General features: G+C 34.9%; 1 protein-coding gene across 9 annotated transcripts in view; it reads left to right on the forward strand.

Annotated features, from left to right (window-relative positions):
* LOC131432189 (muscle-specific protein 300 kDa) overlaps positions 1-25,285 on the forward strand; it is a 98,409-nt gene that overhangs the window by 61,066 nt on the left and 12,058 nt on the right. For 5 of the 9 annotated variants that reach the window (XM_058598314.1, XM_058598318.1, XM_058598317.1 and 2 more), the window contains 9 exons: positions 9,423-9,728; positions 10,205-10,353; positions 11,055-11,865; positions 11,923-12,081; positions 12,136-12,348; positions 12,415-12,672; positions 14,003-23,650; positions 24,873-24,980; positions 25,042-25,203. In XM_058598314.1, the coding sequence (XP_058454297.1) occupies positions 9,423-9,728; positions 10,205-10,353; positions 11,055-11,865; positions 11,923-12,081; positions 12,136-12,348; positions 12,415-12,672; positions 14,003-23,650; positions 24,873-24,980; positions 25,042-25,203 (11,814 nt within the window). Of the gene's footprint in view, positions 1-8,696; positions 9,315-9,422; positions 9,729-10,204; positions 10,354-11,054; positions 11,866-11,922; positions 12,082-12,135; positions 12,349-12,414; positions 12,673-13,711; positions 13,929-14,002; positions 23,651-24,872; positions 24,981-25,041; positions 25,204-25,285 lie in introns of those variants that run through there. The other 4 variants (XM_058598323.1, XM_058598315.1, XM_058598321.1 and 1 more) reach the window with 4 other exon arrangements.

Below are 25,285 nucleotides of genomic sequence, written 5' to 3' on the forward strand. Positions count from 1 at the left end.
AAAGATTGTCAAAGACATCAATCAGATGACGACCTGGTGGAATAACATAGCTGAAACGATGGACGAAGAAGGTGTGCGCCGCCTAATGAGCCATGTTACAGGAAAAATTCGAGAATTCCTTCGAAACCGTGACGAATAATTTTATCCGTATTTTTTTCTTAAAAGTATGATGAAAACGTTACATTTGTTTCAATTTTCTTTGCGTTTCGCCTTCGGCTCGTCAGTGCTTAAAGCAGTTCAAATTGAACTGCCATCTCGTGCCTAGCAGTTCAACTTAAACCGCTAAGCAGACGCAAAGTCCACACTACTTATGTGACCCTTTAAGGATATAACACTAGGTGCCATATCCTATCTGACGTCTCGGGCGTAAACGAATTGACGACTGGCTACTGGTCGCCGCAGAGTTTGAACATTTAGGGGTTTTTTGTTTTGTGCAAAAAAGCACATATTTAGTTTCAACTTTCTTTGCGTTTCGCCTTCGGCTCGTCAGTGCTTAAAGCAGTTCAAATTGAACTGCCATCTCGTGCCTAGCAGTTCAACTTAAACCGCTAAGCAGACGCAAAGAAAGTTGAAACTAAATATGTGCTTTTTTGCACAAAACAAAAAACCCCTAAATGTTCAAACTCTGCGGCGACCAGTAGCCAGTCGTCAATTCGTTTACGCCCGAGACGTCAGATAGGATATGGCACCTAGTGTTATATCCTTAAAGGGTCACATAAGTAGTGTGGACTTTGCGTCTGCTTAGCGGTTTAAGTTGAACTGCTAGGCACGAGATGGCAGTTCAATTTGAACTGCTTTAAGCACTGACGAGCCGAAGGCGAAACGCAAAGAAAGTTGAAACTAAATATGTGCTTTTTTGCACAAAACAAAAAACCCCTAAATTGTTACATTTGTATTAAAAAAGATCTTCAATTCAATAATAAACAACTGAAATACAGGCAATTGTCTTTGTTCCAATTCTATCTGAAGCAAGCTTTATACGTATCAATAGGTCCGCGAGAAACACCCCCAGGCCACGGAGACCCGGCAGGTGGCCGTCATGTTGGTCATCGACTGGAGCAGTTTTCCGTGGGCGATGATGGTGATGTTGCTTAAGAGAATAAAAGAAACATAGAAAAGTAACGATTTATTAATTTTAGTTGTTTGACGTAAAGCCGCCATAACTAAGTTCAGTTTTTGCAATGACTGATTGAAAACATATATTGGAGAAGCCAATGAATGAAAAAATAACAGAAAAGATGAATTTTCGGAAAAAAGATACGCTCAGAGACACGACACGAACCTGCGTTCTTAAGCATTCCGTGCATACGCGCTACCATTTCGCCACTCTGAATCTTGTTTTAGTCACTCTGAAACGCCAGACAGACATAGTAGAACGTATGTTACATCGAACATGGTCTACATCCTGGCCGTCACCCGATCGATACCTTACATCCAAACATCTTCTCTGTCCATAAAACACTAGTCTTCTCGCTTTATACCTATCTCTCCGATCAAGCATTGATCAGGAGAGTGTATTTATAATCGTTGGACATCGTCAGCGACAGACCCCTATGAAGGCTGTATTGATTGTCTGCCCTTTCCTACCAGAAGCAGATTGTTACGGAAAATCAAACCGCTGTGAACCATTTCGTGGTTCTGATCATTTTCTGATAGTAAAACATTTCAAGAATATTCTGTGAAATGTTGAAGCCTATCGGAACAAAACTCAGCAAGTTATGGGCCTTTATCTTTGCCGATCTTATACTACGAAGAAATAAGAGCTGTGCACACAGGCACAAAATTACTACTTCGATTGACTTAAAAACTTGACAAAACATTCCCAAAATGTTTCATTATAACAAAATACAAAAGAAAAAAGGAATGTTAGAGTCTACATGCTCCCTTGAGTAACAAATTGTTTCCTTCGATTTTACAAACAATAAACTTTAAACGCGTTTTTCTCGAAAGCAGGTTTTGAAAGTCCGTGTCCATCGTCATTCAAAAACTACTGCACCGATTGTTTTCAAATCTTGCACACACTTTCTACATATAAAAAACCAACGTTTCCTTTTCGTTGTTTGTTACTATGGGGAGATTTTACAGCTACAAAATGGCCGATTTTTTTTCGTGAAAATCGTACTTTTGAATTTAAACCACCACCAAAAATTAAAAAAATTAAAAAAAATCCAACAGAAACGTTGGGGTCTAGAAATACTTCTACTCTAACTATGCTGCTTTAATTTGTTCACTTCTGATTAGTCTGCGCTGAGATACAGTGGGCACCGCAAATCATGATTTTTAAGAAGCGTCCTCAAAAATGCCTCTTCACCGACTTATTTCTCAATATTTTTCCACGAAAAAATTACAAAATGTTGTTCGAATGATGCTTTTTATTATACAAAATATTTGAATTTATTTTGTTGAACGATAGTTCTGAAAAATAAATCGCAAAAATAATGATATTTTTCATCATTTAGCCGTCAAAAGTCATTACCGCTCATTTTTTTTGGATTTGGATTAACTGATAGCTATAATTCTAGGCTTGTTCGAGACTAAAATTGGGCTGTAGGTCAAATTCGAAAAATATTTGACTGACAAGTCAAGATTCGGAGATATAATCGTACAAGTGACGTAATCGTCAAATTATGTTTCTCTATCCGCATAATTACTTCAAATAGTAACTTATGATTACTTTCAAATGCATTATTGTTGATACACTTGATTTGAGAAACGTGGCCGAATATGTGACAAAAGCGACGAAACATGCTTTTGTGAACTACTAGAATTAATCTGAGGAAATTGGTATCAAAAATGAACCCAAATATGTGTCTGAAATTATCTTATTAAAAGGGCAAAAAAAAATAATAATTATTCTGCTTCGATGAATCAGAAAGGCATTATCACACCACTATGTGGAAAATAATTTTATTATAAGCTTACTAGCTGAATTACCCGGCGTTGCTCGGAAACGTTTCGTTATGGCAAAACCACAAAATTCTGGAAATTGCCATGCCCATTAAAATACTAAGATAGTGAAACACAACTTAAACGGCAACCCGATTGAACAATACTCCGTATATGTTCAGATTTCGCACGGTCAATGTCCCATCTCAGATCTCACAATAGTCATAACTTTCACAGAATTCTCGTAAAATCGGGTCAGTTTTATGTTTCTTTTGCCAGAAACTTTTAAATCACCTTTCTCTATAAATATCTTTTTATTAACCTTAGAGTTCAAAAACGTATATGGGCTCGTAACATATTTGAATTAACGTTCCTTGTCACATCCGATCTACATAACCTTAGGCTTTCATGGTTATACACACTTGCTACTCCCTCCTCGTTATAAAAATTCTTATGACATCATTATTTCTTAGCGTACAGAAAATAAATCTGAGAAAGTCCTTTTCCTGATATGAACAGCATCCTTCTCTACGGCATTAATGAGTGTGCACATAGTGCAAGCTGGTTCGATATTGAATGTTGTTTTGTGAAAAAACAACACACACATTGAAGTTTAGAATGCTTATGAAAACCGGGAACTTTGTATACGAAATGATCGCCGCCGTTGAAGGAAAATGTTGCAAACTGAACTATCAGCAATGTGCTGAATATTATTTGTGTGATTGGTGTTAATGCGATTACGGTACTTCATATCATCTGATATGTAACTATCCCGCAATGACGCAACTATTTATCCGCATTTTTGGTTTTCCATACATGGCTAAATATACTTGGGGAGCTAAAATTGAAGGATATTGTATCGTTTATGGGATAGCGTATTCACCTCTGCTCAGAAAAAAAAATGCGAGTCGTTCTGCATTCTTCCGGGTATGCAAAATGGTGTCGCTTTTGTAAAATCTCTAAATCATTGGAGGGGTTTGAGGTTTCTTTAAATGTGCATTTGGCACCAGCAAATCGTGCTGCTTCTTTCCGGGGGTGCAAAACGTTTTGTTTTCGTTTGTTTTGTGCTGTTTCCACCACATCTACTACAAAATTCATTTCCATGTTCCGGCACAAATCGCATCACTTGAACGAATTTGTTCTGATATGGGAAACCGTAAAATTGGAAAACGGGCAAAAATAGACATTGCTCGTTATTGATTGAAAGACTATAGTCAGGTAAGTATTGAAATCTGTCCCGAATTTTAGAGGTTTTAACCTTAAGGTCATTCGCCTCTTCGGATCAGAAAAACTTTCTGACCCTATGTGCGGGGTGGGGATTCGAACCCAGGTGGGCTTCGTGAAACACATCGACTTACCCATCACCCGTCCCCTCCTAAAGCGAATTCATATTATTTTACCACACATGAAAACAGTTTTGATTGGAGAGAATTTTCAAAATATTTATAGCCTTTACCAGACATATTGACGGAGCTAGAGCATTCTATTGATTTTCATTTTATTTGATTTTTGAAGCACCACTCCACCGCAAAATTTGAAAAACGTCAGAAATAATCTAGGTATTGTCAAGAAGGTTTAAATACTTTTTTAATTTTTTTTAGTAAAAATAAAAATACTTAACAATGTTGAAAGATGGCTTTTTACACTTCCGGTTTTGATAGCACTCTGGATTTTTATGAATAAACCTTCATGTTTAGACACATATATGTGCTTCGGTTTCATAGTTTTAAGAATTTTTAAGAATGTGAATATTTGAGTTTTTCTGAAAAAAATTACAATAAAGCATACGTTTCCATTACAGTAACAAAGCGTGCCTTATACATCTAGCACCATTTTATAAATCAGCATGTGTTTTTCACGTGAATATTCTTCTTTGTGCTTAGTTTTCATGAAATTATTTTAATGGCCGTCGTTTTTAATGAATTGTTCTTAAAATTTTGGAACTGCAAGACGAATCGAAGATATAAGTTGTATGAAACCGTAAACTTATTCCTTTCAAGCATTGCATGAGATTTAGAAATGAGTTCATTTTTTGTCATTATTTATGGTACTTTCAGAATACTAAAAAAAAGAGTTTCACCCTCTATGCTATTCACATACATTCGTATGTCGAAATGTATAGAATTCACAGCGCAACCCAAGCAATGAGAGTTGCTTAATTGGTTCATTAGTTCATGAAGATGTGCGCCAGCTGATGACTATGCTTCATGAGGTTAGCATTTAATGAATGATTCTCATATTCAAGATGCCTATGAGAAAACTAGATTCGTAACTTTTATTTCCGATGAATATTAATTTAAAGAACATTGATTTTAGTGTTTTTACACAGCAAAAAAAACCGACAGATCCGATTTCCGGTTCCGGTGTTACAGTGCGATTTGTAAAAAATTTCAATTTCGTGAGTATTTTTACGATCGGCGTGAGTATTTTTACGGCGATACGAGATGCACATTTTTATAAAATTGGTTTATTTTATTGGTAAATTCATCTAGTTGGCAGATCTTGTTAGTTGGTGGATATATAAATCTACTTTGGAACTACTAGTGTCCGGTTTCCGCTTCCGAACGCACCGGTAATAGTGAAGGAAAGCTCCAAAAACGGAACTCACTTCGATTTCTCAGCAACGGTTAAATCGATGTTCACAAATCATGATTCAAATTAAAGCTCTCAGTGTCTTTAAAGACACTGTGCAATTTCATCTAGATCAGACTTCCGGTTGCGCAATTATAGGGCAATGAGTGTCAAAGTTTTCAAACTGTCATACAAAATGATGCAAAATCGGTGCGTGCTGTAATCTGTTTCCGCTTCGTGATGGTTCTGTTTACGTTCCGCTTCGAATATTCATTTCATTAAACTGGAAAGAGTTCAGTATCGTTGTTTGCGTATTGCCTTGGGTTGCATGCAATGAACTCATACTATGAGTCTTGAAGTGCTGGCCGGGCTCTTAGCGTTGAAAAACAGATTCTGGGATCTCTTATATCGATTGCTTATCCGATGCGACATCTTGAATCCGGTGGTGATTGAAAACTTTGAAAAGCTTGTCGAGCTTAACTCACAGACCCGTTTTATGTCCTTGTCCCAATTCATAGGTTCCCTTCGGGCCCGAGGTATACCACCCTTCGTACCAGTCCGCGACGTCTTGGCAACTCGAAATGTTCCTTATATGACTCTCATCTATAACTTCTTGAAAACTATCAATGCCCAAATTTAGTGCTCTCCCGTCTACAACTCTATCGCACTCTTCTTTACGCTGCTGAGAGTATCTGTATAAACGATGCTTCGGAGCGTGCACCTGTTTTGAACTGACTGAGTTGCTGAAAACTACCCAAAAACGCCACATCAACGTCCGGGCACACCAACAAAGCATCCTAGCCAAGGATAATAATCTCTCTCGTTACAATTTGAAGAACGTGAAGATCCAGAAAACTATAAAAAATTTGTGCTACAAACGAACGATGTATTTAAATTCAAGATTAATATTTTGTAAATCCCACCCTCCTCACATTCCTTTACTAACTCTAGGGGAGTGTGTCGCTCCCTTAATACGGCGTCCCTTCTTCTCCTATAACAACAAGACAATCGGCCACGTTAAGCTAAAGAAAATGAGCCAAATAAAAATTTTATTAATAAAAAAAATTAAAGGGTTGTATTCAAGACACGACCGAGCACAATAACATTAAAAATGGAACATTTCTAGGGGTTTGTTCATATGGGAAAGGAGAATTAAGTATGCAAACCGATCCATTGACAAATTAAAACATTTTTAGGCTTACAATATTGAAGCTTTGGAATCATTTAAATGAGGAAAATCCATTAACAAATCATCGAGGAACAAGCGCTGCAAATTAGATCCGAAAAATCTATCGTCGATAATTCTAAATTGGCCTGATAGTTACCAGAGAACCAAAATAAAATACTTAATTCAAACCAATTTTTCAATGGTATGCAATTGAAATATTCAAATGACGTTGTCTCATAAGTTTAAGTTAAATGTTTCCGAATCGTTTATTAGTTGAATTATATAAATCCATCAACAAATGACTGAGTTATAAGCGTTCAAAATTATGACAGAAAATGTTACGCGATTAGTTTTGCATGTTTTAAATTGACACCTAGCTTCGGGAAGAGAAGTAAGGCATTTTTAATGGCAAAATCAACCAAAAATTTGCTAAATACATGGGATATTTCAAAAGAATCGGTAACGCTGATTCGGTTCTTCAATAGCAAGATGATATTCAAGATACTCAAGCGAACACGGTGTTGCGTAGACAACAGGAAATTTCACCAACACATAATGCAAAAGCGACAATCCAGCAAGTGAACGCATATACAATCCAGTCATTAGCTCACCGGACGAGCTTTTTGTTTCATTCACAGTCAAACATCAACTAGGCAAAGAAATATTGTGCAGCATATATTTATAGCATATATCTTCATACTACCCACAGCGATGCGGTGTTTTTTATGCATGACGCAAAGCCTCCTATGCCGAACAAGAAGTTGACGTCATTTTGTACAACTGGGATTGGTGGATGAAAACATAGGTCGTTTCTAACCATTTTTTCAAATACTGAAACGACGTCGTCATACATGTTTAAGTTGGAAGTTTCCAAATCAATTGGTTGTTAAATTATATTAATCCATCAACAAATGGCTGAGTTATAAACGTTCAATATTATGACGAAAAAAGGTTACACGGCTATTTTTAAAATTGTTAATTGACACCCGGCCCCGTATAGCGAAGAGTAAGGCATTTTTAATACCAAAACATGAGTAAGTCCACCCTATGCTGCTATATGAAACTCTACGTGCAGACCAACGATCGAACAGTTGACCGTGCACGAATAAGCAACAAGATGACATCATCTGCTCTTCCGTCATTAGTTAATGAAAACATAAATCGATTTTAATCAATTTTTCAATATTATGCTTTTGAAATACTGAAACGACGTTGCCGTACATGTTTAAGTTAAAAGTTTCCAAATCGATTGGTTGTTAAATTATATCAATCCATCAACAAATGACTGAGTTATAAACGTTCAAAATTATGGCGAAAAAAGGTTTCGCGGCTATTTTTGAAACTTTTAATTGACACCCGGCCCCATATAGTGAAGAGGGCCTTTTTAATGCCAAAAGAACGTAATTTGTAAAATGATTGAATTTTATAAGAATGATTTACATCTATGTCGAACATACACTACTTTTAAAGCAGACGTGTAAATTTACATGCTTCAGCACTTAAAAATATGTTAGAATGCATTAAATATGTGTTGGATCTACTTTAAAAATGAGTTACTTTTGACGCTCGTATACGTCGGTCTCAGAAAATGCAAATTTACACGATTTTTTTTAGGTGTGTGGACCTTCTGTTTCAACCGACTACGCAGCCGATGAAGAGCGTACAGAACTATTGCATAGCTACGATCCTACTGACACTAAGAATCCTTCCAGGTCATGGCTCGAACATACGACAACTGTAAAACTTGTAAAACCAGTGCTCTATGCATTGAACTGCCAACCCGGTAGTATTGTACCAACAATCAGCTCATTAGTAGATTCACCATCTTATTTTACCGATTACTCGATTTTCAATCAACGAATATCTATAAAATGGGATATCTTTGTTTCGGCTCCAAGAAACAATACATACAAAATACAAAAAAAGTTCGAAAATTGTTCTATACCGCTGCTATGGCATCGCGAAAACTCGAAGCGAATGCTTATTATTTTATTTTACTCTTGAAGTCAATCTATCGAACAGAGACAACATATTTCTCTAACTAACGGTTTTCGTATATGAGATGACTACTGGTTGAATTACCCTAGTTGAAATTTCTTTGTTTTGGTAACACGAAATATAACTACTTCGAATGTTTATCTAGTTGGAATAAGTTTTATAGACTGTTGGTAAGCAGAATTGAAAAAAATATGAGCTTGATTACATAAATAATTCGCACAACTATTTGACGGAACTGAAAATATTTCTAGAAATGACGCATGTATGATCTCATATTTTGCACTGCGCCAAATATCGATATTGCGATGACTATATCTTTCGGTTCAATGACGTGACGACGCTCAACCGGCTTTACTACCTTTGCTTCTCACTACATATACATGTCCGCGCAGTATAAGTAGAGTTCAGTTTGCGTTTAGTAGATCTGGTCAGTGAAGTGATGTCATTATTTTGTCACGAAATACTATATGAAAGGTCATAACATCATGTTTTTACAATGCATTGAATAAGAATACACATAAGCTGGATTTAACGAACGCGATTTCTCATATTTGCTTACTAAACGAACCTCTCGAGAGTGAAGAGTAAAATGTGAAATTTGAGTAGCATGGTTTCGTACGTTAGCGCAAAATGCTCTAAACAGAACATTCATAATCGAAATTTACCGAGACTAACAGCATCCGTGAAAGCTGTAAGAAATTATAGAACACCTGTTTTGGAAACCATTCCAATCTCTGAACTTATTATTATTCTGATAATACAATTTCAATTATGCTGTAATGTGTGTTATATCTTCTAGAAGGATTGCAACGAATTAGACACGCTGAACGAGATATCTAATCATATTATTGAACAAGCGAATCAATTCGACAGCAGTAGAATTCGAAAGGATAACAGCGAAATCAACCGCACTTGGACCGATTGCATAGCACTTCTACGCAACCTTCAAGAAAATTTGGTGCAACTCCAGCACCAGTGGGTTCAACTCGAAGATATACTACAGGAGCTTGAAATAAAATCGAACAGTTTACTCGAGAAGGATAAAAGCTTGGATTTGTCGATCCAATCAAAAGATGATATTCTAGCCAAAAAGCATGCGATAAAAGTAAGTTTTCAAGTCAACCTCTTCATTATGTAGTTAAAATTACGTTCACTAAGACAATATCCACACACTCGTAATGTTTAAAAACATTTACAAATAACACCTTTTGCATCGTTTTCACGCCCGCTATCAGTCATAAGTTTTCATGAGATATTCAACAGAAATAGCAACGAATAAATGACCTCATCGGTGTTGTATTTTTAATTATTGTACCTTTTTTTGTAAAGTAGCAGTATTACAAGTTTTTCAAAATTAAGGAAGTGAAATTGGAAATAGAAAATGATCTAATATCCTCTAGTGAAACGTGTTACTGAGAACACGCTTAAACAGTACGAAAGCCAACAAACTGAGAATCACCAAGCGTATAAATATGAATGATTTCATTTTGCTTGGCTGCCTTTTTCATTTGCATTCACAGCTTTACGTAATTTTATCCATCAACCCAAAAGCAAGATTTTCTGTAAACACTTTTTTCACAGAGTTTGCTGGAAGATAAAACTACACTTGGTGAATTGAATACGAAGGCGAATTCTTTGGCGAAAACATTGATCAGCGCACTGAAGGAGCAGCAAATATCACCTCATTCATTAGAAGAGAAATTGAACCACCTGAATCAGGTTAATACAAAGTAAGTAATTCTATAAAATAATTTTCATTGCATTAGCTTGATCCTGATCCAATTGTTCAGTATTTTCGGACATTTTTCGTGATAGTGCAATCTCAATAACCGACATCGACATATGGCTTTCGATTGTACATCTTCCTACTGAAAGATTTTTTTCTCTTTGCTGTCTCAAGTGCAAATACATTCTCTCTCATATTTAAGCAAACTCATTCATCGGCAGAAGCCATGCCAGTCTGAAAGATGCACTAGGTAATGCAACATGTTGAAGCTAGTAGTATTTTATGTGAGGGTTTAATCACAACAACAGATTAACTGGCAGCTCTGTTGGATGACGAGATTAGCAGAGCGAAATGCCCAACAGTTTAGTTATTTCGTGCACGTTCAGTCAGACAGCACGTTGATGCAATAGTGCTTCCAAAAAAAAACTGACCATCAGAATAGAGATTTTGAGCAAGACAAATTTGAAAAGATATATACTCGAACATCGTGACACGAGCGTATAGGAATTCAAGCGGTGAATATAATAAACATCTGACGTCACCGGTTAAATTTAAATTTTTATCTGACCGTGAAATCATACACATCGCTCTGCTATACTGAATCACAGATACATAAGAAGTTTAGTTCACTTTGATTTGGTTTATAAATATTATTATCAATTATCATAGTATTCTGCTAATCTTTTCGTTTGTCCAACTTTGCAGGCTTCAAGATAATTTGGATGTGAAACTTCAAAAGTTGCAGAACATTCTACGGGAGTTGGAACATTATTCGGAAGAAATCTACACACTTCAAAAGACGATAGGACAGTTGTTTGAGGATCTTAAAAAAATTGATCCGTTTGATGAAAAATTATTCCAAACAGAAAAGAGTCTCAATTCTATCAAATCAACTGCAGAAGGATATTTGAACCACAAAGTGCAGCTTCAAAATCAGATCAAGGATAAATATTTGTCTTCGCAACCGTTTATTCCAAACGATTTGGCAGATCAACTTAATTCGTTAGAAACTCTTTTAACGACTATTTCGTTCACAATGGAGGAATGTGATCGTGACTTTAAAAGAGCGAAAACCATGCGTACTGATTATTTCTTAGCATATGACAGAATTAAAACGTGGATAGAAAACGCAGAACTAACTGTCAGTAACCATAATATTGATCCCAGTGATTTAAAAACGAAATTAACAGCATTCACTCTTGAATGCTCCGATCTTCGCCTGTTATGTGATCAACTAGTCCTGAATGGAAATGAGATCATAAAAAATTGCAGAAACTATAATGATAGGCAAGCCATGCAAGCGAACATGGATCAGATATGTTTAGAACTAATTAAAACCATTCAACTGATTCATGATAAAAACGAAACTGTTGATCACATTCTCGGAAACTGGGCAAACTTTATGCATTTATATCAATCGGTCATTGATTGGTCAGTGACAATTCGTTTACTTTTAGAAAAAAAGCTGCAACTGAACTCATTACCTGAAGCACAACTAGCGTGTCAGAACTACACAGTAAGTTATAGTAACATTATTTTCGTCATGCTATATTCATTATTTCTTATACTACAGAGTGCGGTGTCTACCTTAGCAGATGTTTCGAAACATTTGAGCGAAATGAATCTAGAATTCGATAAAATAAACGAAGTTTGTTCAACTGGTTTCTTGAAGAACAAACTACACGAAGCCGACACTGTGAAAGTCAATATGGAAACAACATTATTCGAAAGGGTAATCGCATTACTTGTATGTACCGGAAATTTAAAAGACCAATATTTGTTGCAGAATTTATTTCTCCAAGAAACAACCGAAGAATGGCAACAGTATGAGCATAAAATTAAAAGCGTAAATGAATGGATCAAAGAATCGTATGAGACGTTGAGTTCTCCTGAAATGAAAATAAAACCTTTACGCGATCAGCTTCGCATACTTGACCAAATGCTTGCAGATATATCAGCACAAAAAATTAAAGTCAATATGTCGTTAGAAAAACTGCAGGTATGGATACTATATTCAGGTTAACATAATTGCCTCAAATAACGTTCTTGTTTTTGCATTGTACAGGTTCACTTTCATTCAGAAATCATATGCACAGATAATCCCAGTATAGTTTACAATGGACGTTCTGTGCTAGACAGTCTTGATAAACTGAATACAGACGTACTTCAAACAACTCAAAACTTAAACAAGACTTTAGTAAAAATTGAGGAATGTCAATATGAAATGCAAACTTTACGGCATCATATTGTACAAGAGGAACAACAGCTTCGAAATATTTTGTCACCCTTGCATCAATCCAGTGATAGTGATAAAAACGAAAAGGTAAGTTCTTGTTGACTTATGAAATCCAACCCGATACACATTCTACGTTTCATCAAACTCTTAAATCATGAAATTCATCCTGAAAAGCTGTCGTCATTCATTTCAGAGATCATCTGTTGAAACAATATTATGCAATCTTAAATCTAGGCATATTTCATTCTTCAACCAAGTTGAGAAAGGTGTATAATTAGTAGTTAACAAATATGTAGATTGATAGTATTTTCTAGATTGACGTATACTGCCCATACTCGCATATCAGTTCCATATGGAAAATCACCACGTTGAGAAAAAGACGATTCTTTCCGAACAATTTTTGATTTTTTGTGCTACAAAACTCTGAGTCTTGATATTATTGCAGAAAATATTGGTGATAAACCACTAATATTTCAATATATTAAATTTAATCCATTTGATTACTTGTATATGTATATGGAACAGACAAGAGCTTATATTTTTTCACATTTTACTAAACAAACACACAATTTTCATTGCATTTTCTGAACGTATATTCACGATAGATTTCATCGATCAAGCTGTGGCTAAAATGACTAAAATCGATATGGGACTGATATGTGAGTATGAGCAGTACTGAACAGTAACGGTACACATATTAAGTAATAATAACAACCTCACTATACTACTGCATTCATGTTGAGATATCAACAGGACTACATTGCCCATTACATTACATGTATGCCAAAAATATCATTATTGCTTCATAGCATCCTTTTCTCCAATGATATCATCTTCACACCATTCCTGTAGCTCTGAGGCTAAGTAAAGTGGAATCTAAAATGTTTATCTCTTTTATTCTGTTTCCTTTTTATTGTCCGACTAATGACCCAAACAATCTAATAATGACATAATACATATACGCATTTTGTACCCGTATGAAATTTACTTCAAACATAACTTATCATTGAATGAATGCATCTAATTGGCTTTTTTATGCTTCGCAATATATAACATCACATAACTGACTACATACTACACACGCATAAAATTGGGATCGGTATCCGGAATATATAAATCCTTGCAGGAATGTCGTGACCGTATTCAAGCTTTGCAATCACATGTTATTCAGAAAAACGCCGAAATTAAACTGTTACTGCAACGGGGTGCGCCTGAATGATGTTGTCCTTAGCTTTCACTCGATGATGTTAATTTAGATCAGGACTCTTTTTAAAGCTACCAGTTTCATATCATGTCATATTCCTCTCAAATGTCTAAATACAAAACTAGTCATGTTGAACCAACTACATTCACGTATTTCTTATTTCATCTCCTTTCCGTAATTTTCTAAAAATAAAATGCACATTCCTATCATCAGGAACCGTCGTTCATTCGGAACCATATTTCTAATGAGGAAACCCAGCGTCAACTATCTGAGCACCTAGTGTATACCACACAGCAACCGGAAGTATCACATCTGGTAGATATGGAAAATTCATCAAAATCAATAGCATCGTTTCCCTCGTATATCAGTGTTAATGCTAGCGTATCCGATAGAACAACGAAACATGTAGCACCTGAATTAAATTCAAACAACAATCGGCCAACCGTTTGGAATAACTCAGACCTCACATATGCTGAAGTTGTTGCTGGTCTTCGTAAACAGCATCAAACACAATATCGTTTATCAAAGGTTTCCACTGAGCATGATACAAATGCAAAATGTCCAGTATTATTCAGTCTGAACCAAAAAGACAATAATCCAACGGCTCCCTATTCGAACAATTCCTTAAAGTTATCTATACCTGATACCCGTTTCGAAACTGAATTGAAACATCCTAAATCTATACCAAAAAACAAGCCTAAACCAGTCAATATATCTTGCAAGTCTCAAAAATATATTCAAAAAGATATTACTAAGTTACAAAAACACAAATCTGAATCAGAATCTTCCTTAAAGGAAGATTCGACTAACGCTGTCCAATTAATGCTGAATTCAACTGATCAAACACGAGCAACAGAAACCCCGATAGTTGATAATGTTGATGCTTCTCCACAATATGTCCCAGTAAATAATTTGAATGAGTCATATGCAGAAGTTCTTAAAAACATCAAAACGAAAAATACCCGATTCGTTCCCCCATCTAAGATTGTTCAAAAATCTTCAGACATCGACAAATTTGATTTAAATGACACCACAAATGAGCAATCTATCTCTATCAGCTCTTCTTTCCATTCCAAAAGTTATGCACCACGCAAGCATAAAAATCAACATGTCTCTGAGCCTATTATTGATTCCAAAAGCACTTTGGTGGCGCTATCAAAAGGCAGCATTTCTTTAGACATAGATAGTGGCCATGCATCATCAGTACTCGTTAAAACAATCAATACAAATAGTTCTTCAAATGAGCCGAGAAAATCAAAAAAGAAGAAGAAAAAATCTAAAAAACCTTTAGACCTTGTGAAAGTTCAAAGTGAGAATGACGGTGAAGTTGATACAATAACGGACACAGTATCATTATTAAATAAAACAGTAAAAGTTGTAAATATTCTTACACACAAAGACAACGTCCTAATTGATCAATCAGGAGTCTCGTGTTCAAAAAGAAATATTGAGGCGGAATCTGAAGGAACACAAAATGCGGACAAAACAGTTAATGTGACCAATTTTTCCCACACGAAAGATTGTGTTCATGAAGATACACAAACAAACCCATCTGATGTTCAGAGACAAAAACCTTTTCTATCGCAAAATTCAGTTGACAAAAAAATCAACCAATATTCACTAGATTCAACGGAATCGCTAAAGTCGTCAAACAATGAAATAGTGACACATGATGACGTTGAACCAATAAAAAATGCAAATCTATATTTCATCGCTCCTAAAGAAAATATAGATTTGAGTAAAAGTTCAGTGAAAACAAAAAAGAATAATACAGAAAAATTTGAAAAAATTCGAAAATCGAACTCGTCCAAGATAATAGCATTACTGGAGCGCGAAAGTAAACAATTTGAAAAAGAGCTATTGAATGATCAGCCAGAATTATCAACACAACACGAAAAAGAGAACGAAATGATGAATGTAATATATCACAGTCAACACAATTTAGAAAATCAAAAAAAGAAAGTAGCACCAGACGATATTACGAATAAGGACGTAATATTAACCGAGTTAGATCAAGGATTCAAAAGTAATCTAGTATTTGAGGAGTATGATTTCATGCGTTCCACACAACTGGCAAATAAACAAGAACCAGTAACAGATGTAAACACTTCTCAGAACAGTAATGGTAATAACAGTTTGAAACCTGGTGATACATCAACAGTATCAAATCAAGGTCATCGTGAATCAACTTCAAAAGTTACTACAAATGATGAAGTACAACCGACCACATCTAATGATTTAGATCAAAATCGTTCCACAACAGTAACGATCCATAAAAAATGGCGTGAAAACACACAAAAGATTTCGATGATTACACACGAAGAGCACCTTTTGAAACCAATTTCTCATATGAAGCTAGAGCTTCCAAATGTTAGCTTTGAAAAGATTATCAGTGAAATGGAACAGTTTCCAATAAATCCTCAACAAGGGGAAGCTGAAGCTCACACGGAAATTGTTAAAAACTTTGAAACAAAATTCGGTGAAGAAATGCAAATGGCAACTGAAATATCTGTTGTTGATTATTTGACAACAGATCCTTTGCATACTAAATTAATTGGAGTGCTATCAGATGAAGATGCAAGTACATCCAAGACACAGATTGATCTTATAGACAGTGACGAAAATAATAGAACAAACACAAATTCAAAACTAGAGAAATGTGAAACAGTTACATCCACAATGACGAACAGTTTTGAAAGTTTGACAGAACAACAAAGTATTGATTTCTTGAATGTGGACTCTCCTTCAATACAAAACAGAAATAGTTCCATAACTGCTGATGAGCAAGGTAAAATATCGCCCGAGATCCATAAAAGTACGATAGTACATCAAGCACATAAAAGTGTGGAACTTTTGGAACCAATGAAAATCAGCACTTGTGATATTGCGTACATACAACAAGACGACATAAATTGTTTATTAGAGTTCAAAAAACACCCCGGCTCGATAGAAAAACTGATCGAATCAATTGACCCAAGTAATCAAATGGGAGAAGAACACAAATCTGACAGTACAGAGCTTGGATCCCAGGTCTTAAATCGCACTTTCACTGTTGATGAAAGCATTGCAGTAATGGGAAGAAGTGATATCAGTATTCCTCCAGCTCAAGTTTCAACTGACCAAGAAAAGCGCTACTTATCGTGTATTGATGTAATCATAACTGATGATACAAGACAAAAATTAGAACATGAAGATTCATTTGAAACAACCAAGGAAACTCTAAACGAACTTCATAAGGTACTGATGACAATTGAACACAGCTCAAAAAATGATTTGATTGAAACATTGCCGGCAGCTGGATCGGAGTTATCTAGTATCAATAAATATCAGCCACGAGTTGAGAATAATAATTCAGTGTTGGTCGGAGACAATGAATATCTTAACAACAACTGCTATACTTACTGGAAGTATCACGATGCAGAAATGGAGTATCACAAACATTTCCCATTGCTACATGAACAAATAGATAAACAACAAATAACTACTTACACTACAAATAGCAAGAGCTCAGAAGATATCGACATGCAGCAAATATCTGAAAATAGTTCTATTGTTCTGATTACTGAAGACCAGGAAATAGTATCTCGGGATGAAATAGTCACTAGACAATCTGAAAATGAGACTAACAACAACAAATTGGCTGTCGAACAGATACTAGACGAACGCTACATAAAAACTCAGGAAGCACAACAACTACAACATCAAATTTCAAACAAGATCAGTGATGATAATATTGCCCTGATTGATTGCCAAGTGACATCATTTGGACAAGATGTTGTTAAAACTACTGGATCAGATCAGCCAACGGAGACCTTAGCACAACGAGCTGATGTACAGACTGATGAAATTGTTTTGTTATTGCAAACTAATACTGAAGAATTAATAAGAACAGAAAGAACGCAAGAATTAAAGCATCAACAAATCTGCGATAAATTTGACGAAGAGGAGACCTCTCTAATAGCTCTCAGAGAAACCTCTTCTGAGCCAGATGTTATCCATTCAATAAAGGTTACTGAATCAGAACGGCCTGAAAGCATTACTTTAAACTGCAGTAGAAATGATATACAAAGTGTTACTAATGATACGTATTTGAAAGAGAGTAAGCCCACAAATGACGATATCTTGTCACAAGTGCAATTCAGTTCCATGCAAACGCCGACAGATGAGCAACCTATTGATAAAGTTGATCAAATGCTTACAGTAAAAACTGAAGGAAGTTTCTCTGAGATTCAAGATGAGGCCAGTGTTTCACAGGATCATGATCATTACAATTTTCAAGATAGTAGCAAGCAGTTTCTAGAAAGCCAGATATCAATCGAATTAGAAAAACCAGAACTCGATAGCACACTTTGTGATGAGAAGACTGCATTAATTATTTCTAAAGAAGCAGAAACTGTCACTAGAACCAGTCCAGATTTTAAAAATGACGTTAGCCAGCCCGAATCCAACACTATCTTCTTACTACCTCGAATTAATGAACAGCAATTAAATGATGAGCTAGAACAACAACCTGTTGGACGAACTGACTTGCAAGACATAAGTGAAAATATTGCAGAGACTATTGAGAGAGACACAGATATAGTAAGTACTAATGAAAAATCAATCGAAAATCGAGAAATGCTGGAGCACCACCAAAACTTCGATAAAATTGACAATGAGAATAATGTTTTGTATGCTCACAGTAAAATGTCGACAGATCAAGAAATTTTTCAATCAGATGTAGTTATTGAAAAACTTTCAAACCAAGTCGATGATAAGAAAGTAGCTTCAATTACTTTCGAACAAGATTTGATCCAATCAAATACAGTCATTACAGAGGATTCGAAAAGTAGTGGAATTCTACCAGAAATTGAATCTAGCTCTTACGAAATGCCGACTGACAAACAGAAACAAAACGATGAGTTAGACCAAAAGCTCATTGAAGAAACTAGGGAAACAGTTTCACCTGCTTCTAATATGTATAGTAATGTGCATCAGCGGCAAGTATCGACCAAGATTGATGATGAAGAATCTACTTTAATTTCTCTCAGGGAAACATCATTTGAACAAGATTTTGTTCTATCAAATACAAGTGCGGGAGTACATAACTTTGATGATGCTTCTAGCTTCCCACAACTACTGGCAGATGAACAACATCTAAAAAACGTGATAATACCAAAACCTCTGCAAGACAATTGTGGGAATATTATTCGCCCTCTTGAAGACTCAATTTTACAAGATACTAGTGAGAAAGAAACGCTAGAAGTACAAGAATTGAATCAGGACGGAATTAATGATGAAGAAATTACATTAATTGCTTTCAGAGAAAAATCATTTGAGCAAGATTTGATCGAATCGAGTATGGTTCCGATAACAAAGGATTCTGTTGATATCTCTTCAGTAACAGAAGAACACGCATTGGCTGACAGCCAGCAACTACCGGATGAGATAATTCACAAACTCGTAGTACAAATTGACGAAGCATATTCGGCTTTGCAAAATGAAAAAGAAAATAATGCTCAGAATGTTGAAAAAGAATTGTCCGATTTGCAAGCTAGCTGGAAATCCATGGAAAATGTAGAATCACAAGAATGGGAACTACAAAAGTTTGATGTTGAGAAAATTGACCTAGATGCTCTCGAAAAAACATCATTCGAACATGATTTGGTCCAAACAAATACAACTACTTTAATACAAAACTCAACAAATGTTGATAGTTCTCGTCAAAAGTTATCAGAAAAATATCAACTGAATGATCCTAAAATAATACCTCATGAACAAGATTTGATCCAATCATTGTCCGATGATCGAGATAATATAACAATAGATGATGTGCTGAGAAAAACTGATAATAGTTCCTTGCAAAAGTTGACAGACCCCGTTGATGATATTGATTTTAAAAGTAAAAATGTGGTACAGATGTTTGAAAAAGATTCAGGTTCCCAAGAAGGCAAAGAATTAGAACGTCAAGTAATTTCAGATGTGACAGATGATGAGGAAATATCATTAATTACTCTAAGAGAAAATATCAAATTTCAACTGTTTGATGAGGCTGACCAAAATTTTAATGATAAGATTGATGAAAAATCTTCGGATTTACAAGCTAGTGATCAAAATATTATGCGGTCTTCTGGAAAAGATTTGCTGAATAACATTGAAAAGTTTATAGAAAATATGAAATCACATGAGTTGGACAATCGACAAACATCAGATGAGAAAGAAACATCGCATATTGTGAACCTTGGCGATACACCTTTGAAAGAACAAGAAAATTACGATCCTGAAACGTTTATACATAACCAGAAATCGCAAGCATCAGAATATCAACTGGCCGTAGACGAAGGAAATGATGAACAGAACAATATAGATAATTCCAAAGCAACATCATTAAATCCGGATTTGGAACTATCGGGAACGATTATTGAAGCACTCGATCCTAGATTGAATGATGCCATCCTGTCACAAACTGAATCTAGTTTCTTACAAACATTAGCAGATATTCCGCAACCATGCGAGGCAAAAATTGTTCCAGAGGATGCACAAGCTTTTGAAAAGGATTCAGATATACGTTATAACGATGAAAATCCAGAAGAACAAGTATTAGAACATCTACAGTCGCGTGGTGAAATCGATGACGAGGAATTGTTATTAATTTCTCTGAGAGAATCATCATTTAAACAAGATTCGATCGAATCCGCTATCAAAAACAAAACGTCAATCCGTAGAAGTGATGAAATCTTACCTGAAAACGTATCTAGCTCCTCACAAACATTGACAGACAAACTGACAGACGAAGAGCAGAAATTGATGCATAAAACAGACAAAACTGTGCGGGATTTATATCCCAATTACGATAATCTTGAGCTAACAATTGTAAGAGAAACAGATTTGTCATACAATAATGAGAAATTCGAAAAAGCTGAGAAATCGTCCGAATCAGAGAATCAACGAAGCTCAGATGCTACATTACTCAAAAATGATTTTCTTCCTACCACGAGAATCACTGCAATATCAGACACTCTACCAGAAACGGAAAATAGGCCCTTACAAAAGCTGACAGACATACAGCAATCTAACACTGATTTGGGTCAAATAGCTGTTGAAAAGTTTGAAGAAACTTCTTCGGGTTTTCTAGGCAACATAGAAAATGTTACTCATGGTCTTGAAAACAATCCTCAATTAAGAGGTAGTAAAACGGAAAACATAAAATCGCAAGAACCAAAACTTCAACCGATTTCAGATAAAATTAATAATGAAAACATTGATCCTGTTACATCTTTCGAGCATGTTTTAGATCAATCAAACACAATCATTAACACCCAGTTAGAGCAAAGATGTGTTGTACAGATCGACGAGAAAACTGAGGTCTTACAAGAAAAAGCAGAAAATTATTCACAAGCTCTTGGAAAGGATGCAAATGAGCAAAATAACAGCGACGGGAACCGAACCCAGTTCGACGAGTTACAAGTTAATATTGAAAAAAACGTTCAAGATGATTCTGATCAATATTTACAAAATAACAGTGAAAAGTTTATAGAAAGTCAGAAGTCACAAGAATCAGTAAATCAACAACCCAACGATGAAACTAACGTGGCTTCGATTACTTTCAAAGAACTATCTCTCGATGTTTCAACAAATGAAGACATTTTGTCAGCAAATAAAACTCATTTCTCACACACTATGATAGATGATAACCAGCAATCCATCAAAGAGATAAACCGAAACAATGTTGAACTGATTGACGAAACAGTTTTTGATTTACTAGATAACGTTAAAAATGTGTCAGAATGCAGCGAAATATCTCTAGGCGATCAGAAACCACAAGAATTGGAACATCAACAAGTTTTAATCACAGATGAAGGATGTGATGATGAGATTGATGTGAGTTCTGTTAGAGACCCATCATTTGAGTTGAATTCGATGCATTCAATAATAATTTCTGATTCACAAAATCCTGTCAAAGATGAAGACGTACAGGAAATGGCACCTTGTTTCTTTCCAACTTTGCAACTAAAAGCTGAGGAAGATAAAAAAATTGGTATATTTGACGAAACTGATTTGAATTTGCAATACAATGATGAAAAAGTCATACATGGTGTAGAAAGTAAAGAGATAAGTCAGCATTTAAGTTTTGAGCATCAACAAATAATTAATGTAACGAATGATGAGGAAACTTCCTTAATTGCTCTTAAAGAAACATCATTTGAACTAGACCGTTTTGAAATAGAGCAATCAACAAATGATGACACTGTAGAACAAGAAATTGACAATTGCACTTTAAAAAACACAATGGAACACAAAGATGAAGACAAACAAAGTGGAACTGAAAACACTAGTGAATCGACTTCCGCAAATGCAAATACCAATGTTACTAACACCAATGAAAAAGCTGCAGATTTGCCAGATCACTCCGATAAATTTTTAAAAACCTTGAAAGGACCAAGTTTAGAATCGGTGGATACAACAAATGCAAATTCACAATTCGCAAATTACCCTACAGACGAGGAGATCACTTTAATTGCTCTAAGAGAAACATCATTCGAACAAGATTCGATGAAGTCAAAGAAAGCCACTGAATCAGAACGACCGAAACATGATGATACATATCAACCAATCAATGTGGTAGATCAAAGATATAATGTACAAAATGAAGGAGCAGCATCAACACCACCGTCCGAATCCTGCTCAAATGTAACATTTGCAGGTACATTTACGTCAGATACTTCAATGGATGCATCACATGTGTCAAATGAAAATCCTAATCAACGACTAGGAAAGCAGTTTAATTCTATCGAAACCAACATTCAATACATGAATCAATCCACAGATGACCCCAGCACAACAAAACTGAATGTTGCTATCATCTTCACTGAAGGAAAAAGCATCTCTCCTTGTTATTGGAAGTACTGCGATGCTGAGAAGTTACATCATACCAACATTACACAATCCGACACTACTGATCAACTGACAGTATGCAAACCTTCAACAAATCAAAATGAGCTTAGTTGTTTCAATGAACACGTTGAATGTAAATTTAACCATTTTGACGCTAAATGTTTCAAACGTTATTATAATTACTGGGAGTATCACGACGCTGAGAAGCAATACTTTCATCGCTCTTCGGTTACTTTTAATAAACCAAGTGCACAAATTAGCTTCCAAGATTCAGAAGAGTTTATACATTCTGATACGATTTACACAACCGATGTTGGTCAGAGAGTTACGCATGAGAACATATCTGATCAAAACTGTTCTAGTTCAACTGTGGAGAAAAAATGTGACGACATTTCAAAGTACACAAATGAGGAATTTTTATCAGATGAAAACAATGAATTATCAGGGCAGGGAATGATGCCATCTGATCTCGTTCGTGAGCAAGTGAAAACACAAGAATTACTAGATAGATCCATAGGCCTATCAGAAACCAATGAAACCGTTGTAGATGCCGCACAAAATGTAGCAATTAATATGAATCGGAACGAATATTTTGAGAATTTGGCATTTGGTGGATACTTAATTGAAAAATCAGTATACGATACGGCCGAAAACCAATATCATGTTTTAAATACCAGAGAACACTTAAAAACTCATCCTTCATTAGGATCTCTTTCGAAAGATGAAGATATCAATCAGCAGAATCGATGCGAAAAAAATCACGAATACCATGACTATTCTAATAACTCACAGCTATGCGCATCAACAACTAATATGCTAACTGATAGTTCAAACAACTCCACACATTTAATTTCCTCCTATCCCGACTGCACCAATCCTTTATCCAATACCGAATTTCCCGAAACACCTAAACTGTTAGGTACAACAAACAACGTAGTGCCAAGTAATTCCAATGATAATGTAGCTGGTTGCACCATGAGTAAACAGGTGACGTTGGTTCGATGTTATTTTTTGTTTTGTGTTTGCATCTGATCATTGCTTTAGAAAGTGCTTTTACTACATAATCAACTTAACAACAACATATCATCAATGCATAAACGTGTTAAACAGTATTGTATATATATATATATATATATATATATATATATATATATATATATATATATATATATATATATATATATATATATATATATATATATATATATATATATATATATATATATATATATATATATAAATTGGTTGAGGTTTTGAAGAAAGTACTGCAGATCTCTTATGAAAGCGAGTACAAGTAAAATAAATGAACAATTTTTCGTCGACCAAAAATATTAAAAATGCTCAGTATTTCTTGTTCAACTCGTCCAAATATCAATGTAGAACTCTGACTGTCTTCTACCACAGTTAAACTTTGTGTCCTCTAGATCACTAAAAAGCAAGTTGATAACAGAAATTAATTACTTATTTTCCTAACAAATTTCTAACGGAAAACTTAATGATATATTATTGATATGATAATCGTACTCCAAAACCAATTCGATTATTCAAATAGGTGACATTCTATCGTGTACCGTACCCCTATTCGACTTCAACTGACAAACTTTGGTATAGGTCCTGAATCTGAAGTTTTTTGTATTAATGCAACTCTCCTGATTATGCTTAGTGCAACCACATATGAAACTAACAGTACAAACCTGAAATATGCTTTTTTTATCTTTTACATCATAGAAGGAAATTCCAAGTTTCACATATATATATATATATATATATATATATATATATATATATATATATATATATATATATATATATATATATATATATATATATATATATATATATATATATATATATATTGTTTTCAGGATTTCATGGCTTGAACATTTTGCATAATCGCTTTAGATATTTGGTGTAAAAATAATCACACATTCGTTATTCGCTTTCGAATGGAAGATCATGACAATTAGTATACTGAATATTTGATATTTTGAAACAAAAATCCCCTTATCTCTCAAATTTTGTGTCTAATTTCGCTATATTTCAAACAAATTTGCATAAAGAGCTAAATATTCAAATATTCAAACAGAATATATACGCAGTACTGTCATTTTCATTTTATAATGCATGAGTTAATTTTGTTCATAAATTCAAACTATTTCCAACAAATCATAATATAATGAACTAAAGCTTTGTTTCTAACTCCAAACAGACACTTACAAATAGTGTGGAAAATATTTTGGAATCTTTGCTGTCCGCCGAACTTAAAATGAATAATTTGCCCTATGACAATATAAATGATTTAATCAAAGGTTTACAGGTTTGTTAATTTACTTTTTTCAATAAGTATACAAATGATTAGATGATATCCATTATTTCAGATTCTTATTGAAAAGTTGGCTGATTACAAGCAACAAAATAGTGCCATCTCTATGTCGGTTCCGCAAAATGCCGATAATCGGGTCAAAGAAAGTATTCAACAAATTGATAACCGTATTGATTTTCTACGCCAAAGAGCCCACGAAGGATTAGAGAAAATTCAGGTATACCAATTTCAATCGATAGCAATGATAATAACATATAAAAAACCATGGTAATAATATTAGTATTTAATGTACTTCTTAC

This window comes from Malaya genurostris, chromosome 2, assembly GCF_030247185.1.
Source record: "Malaya genurostris strain Urasoe2022 chromosome 2, Malgen_1.1, whole genome shotgun sequence".
In the NCBI taxonomy this organism is placed as follows: domain Eukaryota; kingdom Metazoa; phylum Arthropoda; class Insecta; order Diptera; family Culicidae; genus Malaya; species Malaya genurostris.